At 38.9% G+C, this 14,344-nt stretch overlaps 1 protein-coding gene across 1 annotated transcript in view; it reads left to right on the top strand.

Annotated features, from left to right (window-relative positions):
• Positions 1 to 2,809: 2,809 nt before the first annotated feature.
• The window catches only part of acsl6 (acyl-CoA synthetase long chain family member 6), an 81,128-nt gene continuing 69,593 nt past the window's right edge, over positions 2,810 to 14,344 (top strand). The window contains exons 1-3 of the mRNA XM_039775359.1: positions 2,810 to 2,924; positions 8,405 to 8,469; positions 13,231 to 13,332. Coding sequence (XP_039631293.1) covers positions 2,888 to 2,924; positions 8,405 to 8,469; positions 13,231 to 13,332 — 204 coding nt within the window. The 5' untranslated portion in view covers positions 2,810 to 2,887. The remainder of the gene's footprint in view (positions 2,925 to 8,404; positions 8,470 to 13,230; positions 13,333 to 14,344) is intronic.

Raw genomic sequence — 14,344 nt, 5'->3', positions numbered from 1 at the left:
AAGGTTTAGTTGAGAAAATGACAAAAAGATGGAGATGAAAACAATGTCTGAAAAAGTTACTAAGTGAAAAACCAAAAGATCAACCCAAACAAAGTGTCAAAGCCTAAACATTAATAACAGATCATAGTAGAGAGGTATGCTGTAGGTAGTGTTTAACTGGGAAGACAGCACACCAAATAACCTTTCACATGATTCTCCACAAACTGACAACAACAATAACCCTGTGCCATTACGATATATAGCGCTTGGAGATGACATCTCTAATAGCATTTTGATGAGTGTTAGTTTAATTTCATTTAAGGGTGAATTTGAATTAATAGATAACAAAATAGAAGTAACCTTCAGAAAATGTCCTTCCCCAAAGTTTTAGGAATGTGTTCACTGGTAATGCTGCATTCCATTTGAATTAAGAAGTTGGAATTTCCAAGCTCCAGTTTTGAAGTTTCCACTGGAACGCCCCCACAAGTCAGAATTCCTACTTAGAAAGTCAGGATAGCCTCACCAACCCTGACCTCAAAAATCCAAGATGGCTGACTGCACATGAACAGAAGTGAAGGCTATTGTATTATACTGTTTATTAGCAATTCTGTCTATTTGTGTCTCACTAAATCAGTTGTACACACAGTATTGTCCAACATCTATCTGTGGACACGTTGCTATGGTGTTCTGTATGCACAAAATACAATGTAATGCATTGTTATCAACTGATCCAGTAGTTGTCTGTATTGCAAAAGAGCAAGCACAACGGGCTTTCCTTGAGGCATCTGTATTGGTTTTCTGAATGTTTTACCTGAATGCGTCGACTCAGGTGTGACATCATTCCCAGCTTCAACATCCGACTCCCAAAGTAAATGGAATGCAGCATAAGCACATTTGTTAAGTGCTTCCGGGGAGGGGGAGAGTGGGATAATGTAGTTGTGAAGGGGCATTTTAGATCTATGAGCCACGTCCATAAAGAAAACCTGGAGTGGGAGTGACAGGTAAAATTTATGAGCCTCTGTGATAGGGAGTAGAGCACATCTTCCCCCAGCAGGAAGCACAGAAGGGAAAACAGCATAAATCGAGGCTTAAAGAGGCATGCTGTCTCTATGTGTATCTGCTTTTCCATCTGTCCAGACACCATTTTCTGTAAGAAGCTATGCTGGTGAAAAGACCAAATCAGTATCCTAAGACAAAGAGCCTTCTGGTAGTAAGCATATTAGATGTGAAATGAACTGCTTATTATCAAGGTGGTGTTGATATTATTTTGTCACACTCATTTTACTTTACTTATATTTATTTAAAAAGTGTACACTTTTTCTCGTGCCTGTTCTGGTACATCTACTTAATGAATTTACAGATTGTAATAAATGGAGCAGGAGACAGCAAAGAGGTTTGGGGTTCTCCAGCCCTGTATATTGTCTGGATTCCACTGCAGACAAAATAACAAAAAACAGGTCAGGTTAACAAACATAAACCTTCATAAGCCAACCACCCATTTTATAAGGGAGGACGAAGTGGAGGAATGCTGGGAAGGACCGTGAGGGAGGACGGAAGGATACGTCAGGGCAAGATGGCGGAGGAAGGGCGGAAGTGCCGTACTGCGGTCAACCGTCAGCTATGGCGGAGGGAGGTCTTTTTTCCTATGAGGAAGCAGAGGGAGAATGTTAGTACCCCGGCATTCCCTGCCGGCAAACACGTTCCCAGAGCCTTCTACGTGCGTGACAAGATGTAGAAGAAAGGAGGGAGTATTGAACTACAATAGCAGTCAACCCTGACAGTGATCAGGCTGGTAAGAATAAACATTCTACATTTACATAGTAAAGAGTCTAAAAGGGAAGGTAGGGTTACCCTGGACCCCGCCATGACAAAACACATCACAACGAGACAAATGTGAAGTGACTCAGGCTGCTTGGGAAATACACAAAACAGCATCGAAATGCAGATGTAAAGAAAGCACAAAATGGCGCTGTGACTGTCACATAAAACTAAAGAACTTACTTTAAAACAAAGCAGGTTAAAAAAATGCAAAACATGCATGAATCCAATATTAAAAAAAAATAATATTGCTCTCCTGGATTTTGAGATTTTCTACCATTCTTCTCTGGAAGGAACCCCTTTACACAGGATCATGCTTTTGAATTGAAGGTCCACTTTTCCTCCTCATTCATTGGTCTAAAGTCCCGTCTTCAATTCAAAGGCATTATCCTTTGTGAAGTTGCTTCCAGTTTGTGGATTTCTTTCATGTTCCAGAGTTATTTATTTAACAATATTTTACAAAAAATGCATGTGCTTTGCATGTTGTGAGCATACGACTGTATGAGGTGATGTGTGAATTATACGACATGAGTAACGTTAGATGAGTTTGGTATTGCTTGCTGTTTCCCAGCATTGGTCACCACTGGGTTTCATTCTCTCAGAAACTTTATATATCCATTTGCCACAAAAACATGAAATTAAAATTTTTCTCAGCCATTACTACAAACTACATGGGGTAGGTAAACATATGAAAAATATCATCTTTGGCTGGAGTTTGCCTTTAAAATGCATCTGTCTTATGTGATGTTGGTATGATGTGCAAAGTGCCATGGTATTTTTAGTAGCTAATTGTATATGGTATAATGCAGTGCTAGAGTAAGATTTTAGTGTTCAGCCAGCCATGGAGTACAATGAGCCCCCTGATTAATATTTCTCACATCGACTCATAGTGCTTTACGAAATTACAATGTAGACTCTGTGGCTTAGTTAACAAATTTCTAAAGTATTTTACTGTAAACCAAAAGGTCAGAGTTCAGTTTTCACCATAAACATTTTTTCTTTCTGTGTGCAGAACTCGGGAGGTGCCCACAGGTCAGTGCTGGGGGACAACCCAGAGCTCCTTACCCATTACTATGATGATGCAAGAACCATGTATGAAGTTTTCAAAAGGGGGCTACTGATCACTGGTAAGTATTGTGAGCTTTTGGGAAGTGGGCACATAGAACCAATGGGGCACCTCAATTAACTAAATGTTAACACCCAAGTGTTAAAAAGGAAGGGTTATGTTTGTGAGTACATCAGGTTTAACTTGACACCTTTGCTCAATTAGGCTCTTAATAACAACACCCAGGTTTACTTGCTGCTCCAGATTTTCTTGTGTTTGTTTTATTAGTTAGTATAAATTAGAAATTGGAAAATGATTTTTCTTTAAGTATACACTAATGAATGAGGATTCATTTCAACATTCGAACACCATATACCTCATCTTGATAGAAGCTGCTATGCAGTAAACATTGTGCTGTGTTCATATTCTAACTGAAACCTAGCAGGTCTTCTTGTCTCCCTTTCCGTTTGTCACTTTCACTGATATTACATCGAGACACCATTCACATAAGAACAGTGTCCATTATGTGGGCTATACAATGCGTGTCTGCTGTTTGTGGTCATTTGGGCCTCGTATCCTATGGCGTAGCAGTAGATTGTGAAGATTGTGCAAATCACAAGGGCTTATGAGCTTGGGGCCCCCACTTAGAACCCTTCAAATTAAAAAAAAATGAATAGCTTAAATCACTTGCATAGTTCATTGCGTTAATAATTCACAGTTTCAGTGGCATGTTTGCACCATCACCAGGCAAGTATAATCCAATCCATGACGATATTACGTATTTGGCAGGCCTACAATTTACAAAAATTTAGACTTCAGGTGTTCGGAGGCTCAGAGTCTAATCGGAGACACAACACGCTTAGTCCACCTTACAGAGAAGTGCACATTCAGAAAATTTGGCAACCTTTGGGGTGCCATAGTGGACGTGAAAGGAACAAGTTTTGAAGGACATCATATGAATAATGTAAATATATGTTCTATTATATAAAAAAATCTTGGGTCAAGACATGATCATCTCGGAGAGACACTTTGAAGCCCCGTGAGACTACTTGCACGTCACGCCCTACTTACAATTTCTCGGAGACACTTTAACGTCTCGCGAGACAAGGAAGTGAAACAAATGGACAGCTGCTGTGCAGGCTTTTAAATGATCGGCCCACAGCACGACATGCAGATCACGCAGCTCGGTAGCAGCAGCTACTATACAGGCTTTTAAATGGTCGTCGTGCAAGCGAAGCGAGTAGGTGTCAAAGCCCCTTAGTTATTATCATAAATAATTATTACTTTTGTACTTTGACTTGATGTCAACAGTTTTTGTAGTTTGAACTTGTAAACCAGGGGTCCCCAACTCTGGTCCTGGAGGGCCCCAGTGGCTGCAGGTTTTCATTCTAACCCTTTTCTTAATTAGTGACCTGTTTTTGCTCCTAATTAGCTTCTACTGAATTCATTTTAATTGACTTGCTCTTGAAGACTCAGACCCTTGAATTGTTTCTTTTTCCTTAATTAGCAACCAAACAATAATGAGATATAAAATGAACCAAAACATGACCAGCAAACTGTGACCATCATACAATATCTGAAAATAAAGAAAAATGAAGGTCTCAGGAATGTTGATCTGCTCAGCTCCATAAATCATTTGAACAAGAAAAGGGTCAGAATGAAAACCTGCAGCCACTGGGGCCCCCCAGGATCAGAGTTGGGGACTCCAGTCTTAATTAGTGACATGTTTTTGCTGCCAATTAACTTCTTTTGAATTCATTTTAAGGGACTTGTTTTTTTTAAGATTTGTTCTCCTGAATTTCTTCAGCATTCCTCTGAATTTCTTAATTTCTTACCTTAAATGGCACCCAAACAGAAATGAAATGTGAATTGAGTCAACTAACAGAAGACCAGCTAAGTCAGGGCCTCAAAATCCAACCTATTTCACTCCAACCAGTTGCTTATTTAGGCTCAGAGTCTTGTTGTTAATTAAACTCGTTCTTTAATTCCATGGCTTGTTGTTGCTCTCATTGTGCAATAGCAGACATTTCTGAAATTGTTGATTTTCTTTTTTCTAAGAGCTCTGTTCAAATGCTTTGGGGATCTGAGCAAATCAGAATTCCTGAGACCTTCATCTTTTTTATATGTTAAGATATTGTTTGATGGTCTCAGTTTGCTGGTCATGTTTTGGCTCATTTTTGTATCTCATTATTGTTTGACTGCTAATTAAGGAAAAAGAAACAATTAAGGGGTCTGAGTCTTCAAGAACAAGTCAATTAAAATTAATTCAAAACAAGTTAATTAGAAGCAAAAACGGGTCACTAATTAAGAAAAGGGTTTAGAATGAAAACCTGCAGCCACTGGTGCCCTCCAGGACCGGAGTTGGAGACCCATGTCGTAAATGGTAAATCATAGCAATTCTGTTGTTAAGTTATGGTCCCTGTTAGTTTACATTCTCCGAATATTTGAACAATTTGACGCTTTTTATACTCTTGCCAAATGACGCCATGTTGGCCAGTAGCAGCGGATCCGGCAAACATTATAAGAGTTGTGCTGCTAAATGTCAGGCACACCTGCAACAGGAATTGAAAAACGCTAAGCTTACCAAGATTTCTATCCTTCTCAAAACTGAGCTAGGGCCAGCGGTGGTAACTGAGAATGCTGAGCTGGTGAATCGTCGCAACGGTCGCAGGCAGATTATGCAGACAGTGCAGTGAGTGAGATGGTTGCAACTACCGAGCTTGGAAGTAGAGATACAACGGCTGCAGATCAGGTTCTAGCTGCTGAAACCGTTAAAAATGGAGAAACTATTGAAGACAAACGAGCAATATACAGTATATGACCAAGAACTTTCCTACTGACAAAGCAAATTTTTTTGGAACCATTAACACCTCACTTTATGATGTCCATTTTCGCGGAACTTGTGTAAAACAGGTTGATGGTGTAGTAGTATCTTGTCAGCCGGGGTTACCGTTTTAATTTGTTACAAATCAAAATGGCTTCATTTTATAGCACATGACAGTTTCTACTGTCTAGCTTACCTTACCTTTTAATCATCTTCCTTCACAAAGTTGTCTTGGAAAATCAAGTGGGTCCACATCTTACATATATTTATGTACTACTACTACTACCCACACCTCCCATATTCCATTCCTACAACTTAATTTATTTTTGCTAACTTACAGCAGCTGTAATTTAAAAGGTTATTAGAAATTCCATTTAGAGGGCCGCTTTGTTTGTCACTAGTGTGATAGTGCTGTGGTCGGGGTCACCACTGCCCAGCCGGCCCCTGGAACCTAGAAATTAGTAACAGTTATGCTAGACAGGAGGAGCCCACCTCAGGGCACTGCACAGGGGCCTTCAGCAAGCTAGCTACGCCACTGCTCATATCATTCTGATATCTTCAAATCCAAGGCTTAAATTCTATCTCAAGAAAGGCTGAACACCCGTCATAAGTAGAGGAATTTAAGCAATTTGAGTTCTTGCTCACAGTTTACAGAAACAGAGATTATATGAATGAAAAATTAATTGTTGCATCTTTGGCTCTACTCTCAAGGTTTTCTAGATAATAGCATTAAAGTGAAAGCTCAGTGCCTTTAACTTACTGAGCCAACTCATTCTTAGGTATAAGGCACATGTTTTGGGGACAGCTGGAACATTTAGAAGAAAGTGGGCCAAAATGTGGTGTGGCCAACACTCCTCTGGGTGAGCAGCTCAACATTCTGAGAAGAACAGAGGAGCCATTTGAAATGACATAGCCCACTGAGCACCATGGAAAATGTCTTTCAGCGGGACAGGAAGTGCATATGAATTCCATAAGGGAAACTAAAGTACTTTCTGTACAAAAAGTAAACTCTTGTCTTCCTTATTCAGCCCAGTACCACCATAACTGGCCAGGGGAATAAAAGTACAGAAAGCAGATTACTTGTTCTACTTTACTCCTCTTTTCAAGTTAACATCAGTCAGAGTGTGAGGATAACCTGACCATGTCCATATTCTGAAACAGGTAAGACAACTGAAAGGTTTTTATTACAGTGCCTATAAAAACAATATTCATTCCCTAGAAACTTTTCTCATTTTATTATTATAAAATTTAACTTGGCTTTTTTGACATTGATCAACAGAAAAATGTCAAAGTGAAAAACAGATGTGTGTAAAGTGTTCTACATTAATTAGAAATATAAAAAAATAATTGCTCACATAAGTATTCAGCTTCTTTAAAATGACACCCCAGAATCATCACTGGTTCAATGGAGATCACTTCTCTCGGGGCTTTCAGTTGATTATACCATAAATGTGCCTTATCTTGAAGATCCACCTTACGGTGAGTCAGTAAGTGGTCCTAACCTACACAAGGAAGACAAAAGAACAGTCCAAGCAACTCAGTGAAAAGGTGATGAAAACAAGAAAATATTCAAGTGACTGAATATCCCATGTAGTCCACTTAAATAAATCATTAAGAAATGAAAGAGTGTGGCACAGCTGGCATTCTGCCTGGAGCAGGCTGTCCACAAAACCTGAGTGATGCTACAAGAAGATGACGAGTCAGGGAGGCCGCCAAGAGACGTAGCAGAACTCTGAAGGAGTTACAAGCTACACTGGAAGAGATCGACAAGGCTGTGAAGATAACACTCGAGTGCTTCACCAGTCACAGCTTTATGGGAGCATGGCAAAGAGAAAGCCCCTGCCTAAAAAACACAGAGAGAGTTTGCTAGGAAATACTTGGGAGACTCTGAAATGGCAGAAGGTTCTATTATCTGATTAGATTAGAGCTTTTTGGCTATCGTGTTAAACATCTGTTTGGCCTAAGACAACACAACCTCCCCACTGTGAAGCATGGTGGTGGCAGAATCAGGACGTAGGCATGCTTTTCTGCAGCAGGTATTGGAAGGCTTGTGAGGGTAAAATGAATGTAGCTAAATACAGTGAAATCATGGAGGAGGCAAGACAACAACACCAAGCACAAAGCCAAAGCTATCCCAAGAAAAAATATGAATTTATGGGAGTCAGAGTCCAGATCTCAATCCAACTGAGACTTTGTACCTGGACTTGAAGATAGCTGTTCACTTACAATCTCCGTGCGGCCTGAAAGGGCTTGACCAGTCTTACAAATCTGAATGCAGGAAAATGGCAGTGAGCAGATGTTCAAAGCTGACAGAGACTTGGGCTCATGGTCTCAAGGCTGTCATGGCTGCCAAAAGGTGCTTCGACTGAATACTTACTTGAAGGGGCTGAATACTTACATGATCAATTATGTGCTGTTTTATTATTTGCAATTCATTTAGAGCACTTTGAACTGTTCTGTTTTCACTCTGACATTAATGTGTCTTTTTTTTCTGTTGATCAGTTTCAAAAAAGCCAAATTAAATCCACTATTGACCAATAATAAAATGTGGAAACTTCCAAGACCGTGGACACTTTTTATAGGCACTTTGCCTATGTAGATACGTCCATGGGGACCATGCAAACTACACGCAGGTTTCACTTCAACTCCTAAATGAGCAGTAGATCTCAGCTTGAAGTAGCTTCAATGTTTTGTGCAATTCTGGAAATGCAACTCACTTTGTGTTATTTTTGGTGCAGGTGATGGTCCGTGTTTGGGGTGGAGAAAGCCAGCCCAGCCATATGAGTGGCTCTCATATAAAGAGGTGACTGTGTCTATGAATACGGTGTTCAGTATTTTACTATTATGCTTTCAGTTTTCTCTGGTTTCACTATTTCTGAGATTTACAGCATGTATAATATTGGCAGATACTGGCAGTGTGTTTTCATCACAGTTTTGGAAGGCCACACAGGTTGCAGGTTTTCTTACTATACAATTTCCTATCTGGAAGATCATTTAAAATGGAATATGTCATTTAATTTGAAGTGTGTCTTATTTTTGTACTCTTAATTATAATTTACCTTTGTGTCATTCTACCACATCAGAATTCCTATTCTAGAAACCCACTCTAATGTTCACACTTTTGTATCTTTCTGTATGTTTTAGTTCAGTGTGCTGTAGTGCCGTAATGGTTTGCACATCTGTGGCACAGCTCCAGAAGACTTGGCCTACACCCAGGACCAGTCACTCACCATCTGTGTGGAGTCTGCATGTCTTCCCATATCAGCATGGGTTTATTTTTTTGGTACTCCAATTAACTCCAAATCCCAGTGACACACAGATTAGGTAAATTTACAACTCTAAATTGGCCTGGAATAAGTGAATGGGATAGTCTCTATGAAAGTGCTCTGCAATAGACTGGCACTCTACCCACTGATGGTTCCTGCTGCAATAGACCCCATTCTGTTCTGAAAATTGTATTAGAAACGTCCAGTTTATGGATGAATAAAATTTTAAATTCAACATCTACCTTATTATAAACCCCTCAAGTGCATATAGTATCATATTAGTTCTATCGCCGCTCTTGGTTTTTTAATTGACATCTCTTTATTACATGGCAGTCACTTCAGGAAAAAGAGAACCAATTGACAGCTCACAGCTTTAACATACAAGTCTACTAAAGAAGGAATACAATAATCCTAAGTAAAGTCATTTTAAGCTATGATACTGTTGCAGACAATATTCAGCAAATAAAGAAGAGTCTGGAGTCATCATTTACAAATGAAATTCAAAATGGAGGTCATTTATTACACCTGGGCAGTCAAGCCTTGCCTTGTGAGCAGCAAGGCTTTCCACAACAAGACTGACTAAAACTAACAGAGCTGTGTTAGGTTAATTTACATCGGAGCTTGAAGTGAAGCCAAGTTACTGGTGCTGCTCTTTTTATAGCGAAAAAGGGGCAGTCGATCAAAAAGTTTGGGGAATATCCACCTATTAAATTTAGTGATTCAGTCGTATGCTAAGAAAAGGTGCCCGTACTCCATGTTGAAATTGGAAGAGGTGCCGGCACTGCGTACTGGTGAGTACTGGCCCACTTCAAGCACTGATTTACATAACATATGGAAATATATTCTAATTCATTCCAGTCAGCACACTGATAAATGGTACATTCTAGTAACATTCCTTATGCCATGAAGTAATGTTTAATGTCCCAAATTAGTTAAATACATTAAAAGTCTGAAGTAAATATCTGGTTCATAGAAATACGACTTGTAACCTGATGTTAGAGAAAAAATATAAAGTTACATGTTATATATGATCTCATTTTCTAATATAAATGTGCTGCTTCAAACCAAGTCAGGATGTCCTAGCCTAACTGGGAGGCAGTTTCAAGTTCACTTTCCCTAACAGAGACAATAAGATTTTTTTTCATGATTACACATTTACAAATCTTAAATTGTTTCTGCAATTTGGGATGGATTGTATTTTTATGGTTTATTTTTGTATAGCTCTCTTCACTGACTGTAGGCCAGAGCAATGCGACAAGTTCTCAGGGAAATAGACAGGTATAATTTTCACAAATTTCTAAATACAGAATTAGCGAAAAAGACAATTTATTAAAACACACAGAAAACAAAGTAGAGCGTGAATAACAAATGGAAACCAGCAACATCTGTCCAATAATTAATTGTTGAATTTTGGCCAATTGACAGAGAAGGGGAGAAAAACAAAAACTCTGGTCAACAGCACTCCTGGAGGTCCATGGTCATTTGTAAGACAAAGTCAGACACAGTCACAGTCCTAGAGACTTTGGCCAACAAGTCGCCCACCCACTCATGGCCTTGCTACAGTAGTCTGTGCTGGCTGACTCCAGAATGTTTCCATCCAATGATTCCAATGCTCCCAGCATCTGAGATGACTTTTCCATATGCAGTAGAGAAGCTTGGCAGTATAGCAGTGTGGCCAAGTGCCACATCAAGATACAGTAAGTGACACAGATTAGAATAGAGTTAGTGACAGTTTATATTGCTTATATTTTGTAGAAATGACTAACAAAGATGCAGAATGCACAGCTGATCAGCAGCTCTAGGCAGGGTATGCTGGATTAAAGCGGTAAGTCATCCTGGATTTAGAAGTTGAGACTGAAGGAGTGTCTCTTATATTAACAGGCAGACCATTCCACAGTTTCAGGGCCCTTAACTAAAAGCTTGACCTCCCAATATTATGACATTAATCCTTGAATGAAACTTATGTTTAATTGTCATATTATAAAACTTCTTCTGTAATGCATATATTAAGAACAAATAAAGGTAATAAAATGTAAAATACTGTTAGTGTTTTATAAAGCTGTTCTCATATAATTAGTCATCAGCGCTCTACATCTGTTGTTTAATTTGAGGAGGTATACATATGCAGAGATTGGTGCTTTGACTCGAGTCTTTTTTTTTTTTTGCAACCCCATTTTGCAGCATTTTAATTTTTTGCTGACCTTATTTTTGTATCTTGGGTGTTGGTTTTCTTTTTTCGTGCCAGACATTTCTTGATGATACTTTAATTTTTTTGTTTCTTATACATCTCTGGAATTTGATACCATTTTAGTAAGAGATGCTAGACCTGTTAAATATAGAAGATGGAGATCAAGTACAAGGAGTATTTTCCAAATGGAGAACTGAACTCAGAAGGAGGCTTATTCCTATTAGATGAGCAATTCCTTAGCCCAAAAGCAAACCTGACAAAATGGAGATAAGGCATTTAATTAAATAACATATTCCATAAAAGCAAATTGATAAAAATATCTGTGTTTATCTTTTTTTTTTGTTTTGTTTTGTTTAAGGAGTATGAATAAAAAAGTATAGCTTTTATGTTGGGACACCTGAAAATGCTAAGTATATCTATGGATGATAAACTCAAATCCTTTGCACTTCCCAAGGGTTCATTTAACAAAGGGTTAGGTAGAGCCCATAAAACATCAACCCCATGCCACAAGGGGTACTTAAATCTTGTCCCGGTGGGCTGCAGTGGCTGCAGATTTTTCTTCCAACCCAATTGATTCATTAAATCCCAATTACTGCTGCAGAAGCAATTATTACTCAGTCTTCTTGTGCTTCATTTCAGTTGATTTGCTTGTTAAAATTCACAATCCTTAATTGATTTCAACAGCTGCTTTCATCGTTTTTAATTGCTTATAGTTTTCTTAACCAAAGACAGATGTGTATCACAAAGGAACCAGCTGTCTAACCTCACTTGGTCCCACTTTTCACCCTTGCATGGTCTGTAATGAATTTAGATTTTGGCTTCCTGAGATTCTGTTTCTTTCTTTTCTGGCCAGTTTTGACTTCCAGTGCTCCAATATAGCCTGTAGGTTTATACTTGTTTTTATTCTGACGGTGATGTCACCACAGCATCATCTTGGACTATTATTTGTCAGGGGCTGTTGCTATTTTGCAATTCTGATAGCTGCAGCCATAATGTGTATGGTGCCGATGTGCATTACTGGTTGGGTGGAGTAATGGCGCCTGACATCAGCATGTAACCCGTATTTAAGATGGTGTTACACATATTAAAGTCACCTCTTTGAATCAAAATATAAAGTAAAAGTTGTTATTTTTTCACTCTTTCTAGTGTCAGAGGACTCAGGCTTTGCTTTATCATCTCTAAGTTTGCATTTTGGCTTAGTCACACTTTTGTTAATTGTCATGAGTGTTCTGTTTTTTTTTTTGCATGGCCCACATGGTCCCTTCATCTCCCAGTCCTTCCTTTTATAAACCCTCTGGCATGGCATGCTCTTACTTTATAGGGTGTCCATAACATGTTCATTATGACATATCTGTTTTCATGAAATATCTGGGAAAATATTAGAAAGATGGAGAATCACTAATCTGCTGTGGGTTTACAAAACATTTATGTGATATTCTCTGAAATAAAAAATCTACACTATAAAAATGAGTTGACGTGACAGAATAAAAATGCTAAGAAGCCAGAAAAATTAAATAAGTTCTGTCATCAGCAAGGATTGTCTTCTAAATAGGCAAATGGGTTGTAACAAAACCCTTCAGCGACTGTGGTCCTTCAGGACTGAACTTGAGCATCATTATCATACAACACGTAGGTTAATGCACACTAGACCTTTCTGACCTTTTGAGCAACCTTTAGTTTGTTGAGCATAAATTGTACATTTTAGCCATGTTCATTTTGCAGCAGATAGTATGTTATATTTTTTTTTATACAATTTTTGCTTGCCTTGAAATGAAATATATTGATAAGTGTTTCTATTGGCTCTTAAGATGCAGCTCATAGCAACAAATAATAAGTTATGAAGAAAGGGATGGGCAGTTTAGAATTTGAATCATGCTCAATGAGTAAACCATCCTTATTGGAAAAATAATAGATGGCTTTGTTCTGATGGCTTCAATGATTCTCCTTTCTTAGTCACAATCTGATCTGTTGTGTTTCATACAGTTTGATTTCACAGGATTTTCAATTTTGTATATTGATTTGTAAAGAGTGTGAAAGGTGCTGTAAATATTCCAGTATGACAAAACATTCTTTTAAAGCTCTACTTATGTTTTGTATTCTGTGTTATCAGGTCATAGATAAGGCAGAGTGTCTAGGATCAGGGTTGATCTTCCAGGGATCCAAGCCATGTCCGAACCAGTTCATTGGGGTCTTTGCTCAAAACAGGCCTGAGGTAAGGTACAGCAGCTGCTTAAGAATATTGTGATGATGCTTTAATTTATTTATAATAGAAATGCAGGTGGTGTTCACCCAACAGTTGTTCTGAAACTTTTTGACAAATATTACCGATTCAGTAGCTGTGTGATGGCAATGAATGATTTTTACTAATTCCTTCTAAACTTTTGGAATTTTAACAGAGTAAAAATTACACTTAAGTACAACCCCAATTCCAAAAAAATTGGATGCTTTGTAAAATGTAAATAAAAAAAAAGAATGCAATGATTTGTAAATCTCGTAAACCCATATTTTATTCACAATAGAACATAAAAAACATATCAAATGTTTAAACTGGGGCGGCACGGTGGCACAGTGGTAGCGCTGCTACCTCGCAGTTAGGAGACCTGAGTTCACTTCCCGGTTCCTCCCTGCGTGGAGTTTGCATGTTCTCCCTGTGTCTGCATGGGTTTCCTCCGGGCGCTCCGGTTGCCTCCCACAGTCCAAAGACATGCCGGTTAGGTGGATTAGCGATTCTAAATTGGCCCTAGTGTGTGCTTGGTGTGTTTGTGTGTGCCCTGCAGTGGGTTGGCACCCTGCCCAGGATTGGTTCCTGCCTTGTGCCCTGTGTTGGCTGGGTTTGGCTCCAGCAGACCCCCGTGACCCTGTGTTTGGATTCAGCGGGTTGGATAATGGATGGATGGATGGATGGATGGATGTTTAAACTGAGAAAATCCCCTTTTCTTTTAACAACTGTCTGAAACGGAGAAGACCAGTTGCTGGACTTTTGGGATAGGAGTGTTTTCCCATTCTTGACTGATATAAGATTCTAGCTGCTCAACAGTCCTGGGTCGTCTTTGTCGTATTTTTCATTTCATGATGGGCCAAATGTTTTCAATGACTTAAATGTCTGGACTGCAGGCTGGCCATCTCAGCACAGGGACTTGTCTAATATGAAGCCATTCTGTTGTAATAGATGCAGTATACAGTTTAGCATTGTCTTGTTGAAATACGCAAGGCCTTCCCTGAAA

This window comes from Polypterus senegalus, chromosome 13, assembly GCF_016835505.1.
Source record: "Polypterus senegalus isolate Bchr_013 chromosome 13, ASM1683550v1, whole genome shotgun sequence".
NCBI lineage: Eukaryota > Metazoa > Chordata > Cladistia > Polypteriformes > Polypteridae > Polypterus > Polypterus senegalus.
Note: the sequence above shows the minus strand (reverse complement) of the source record. Positions and strands in the feature narration are given on the sequence as shown.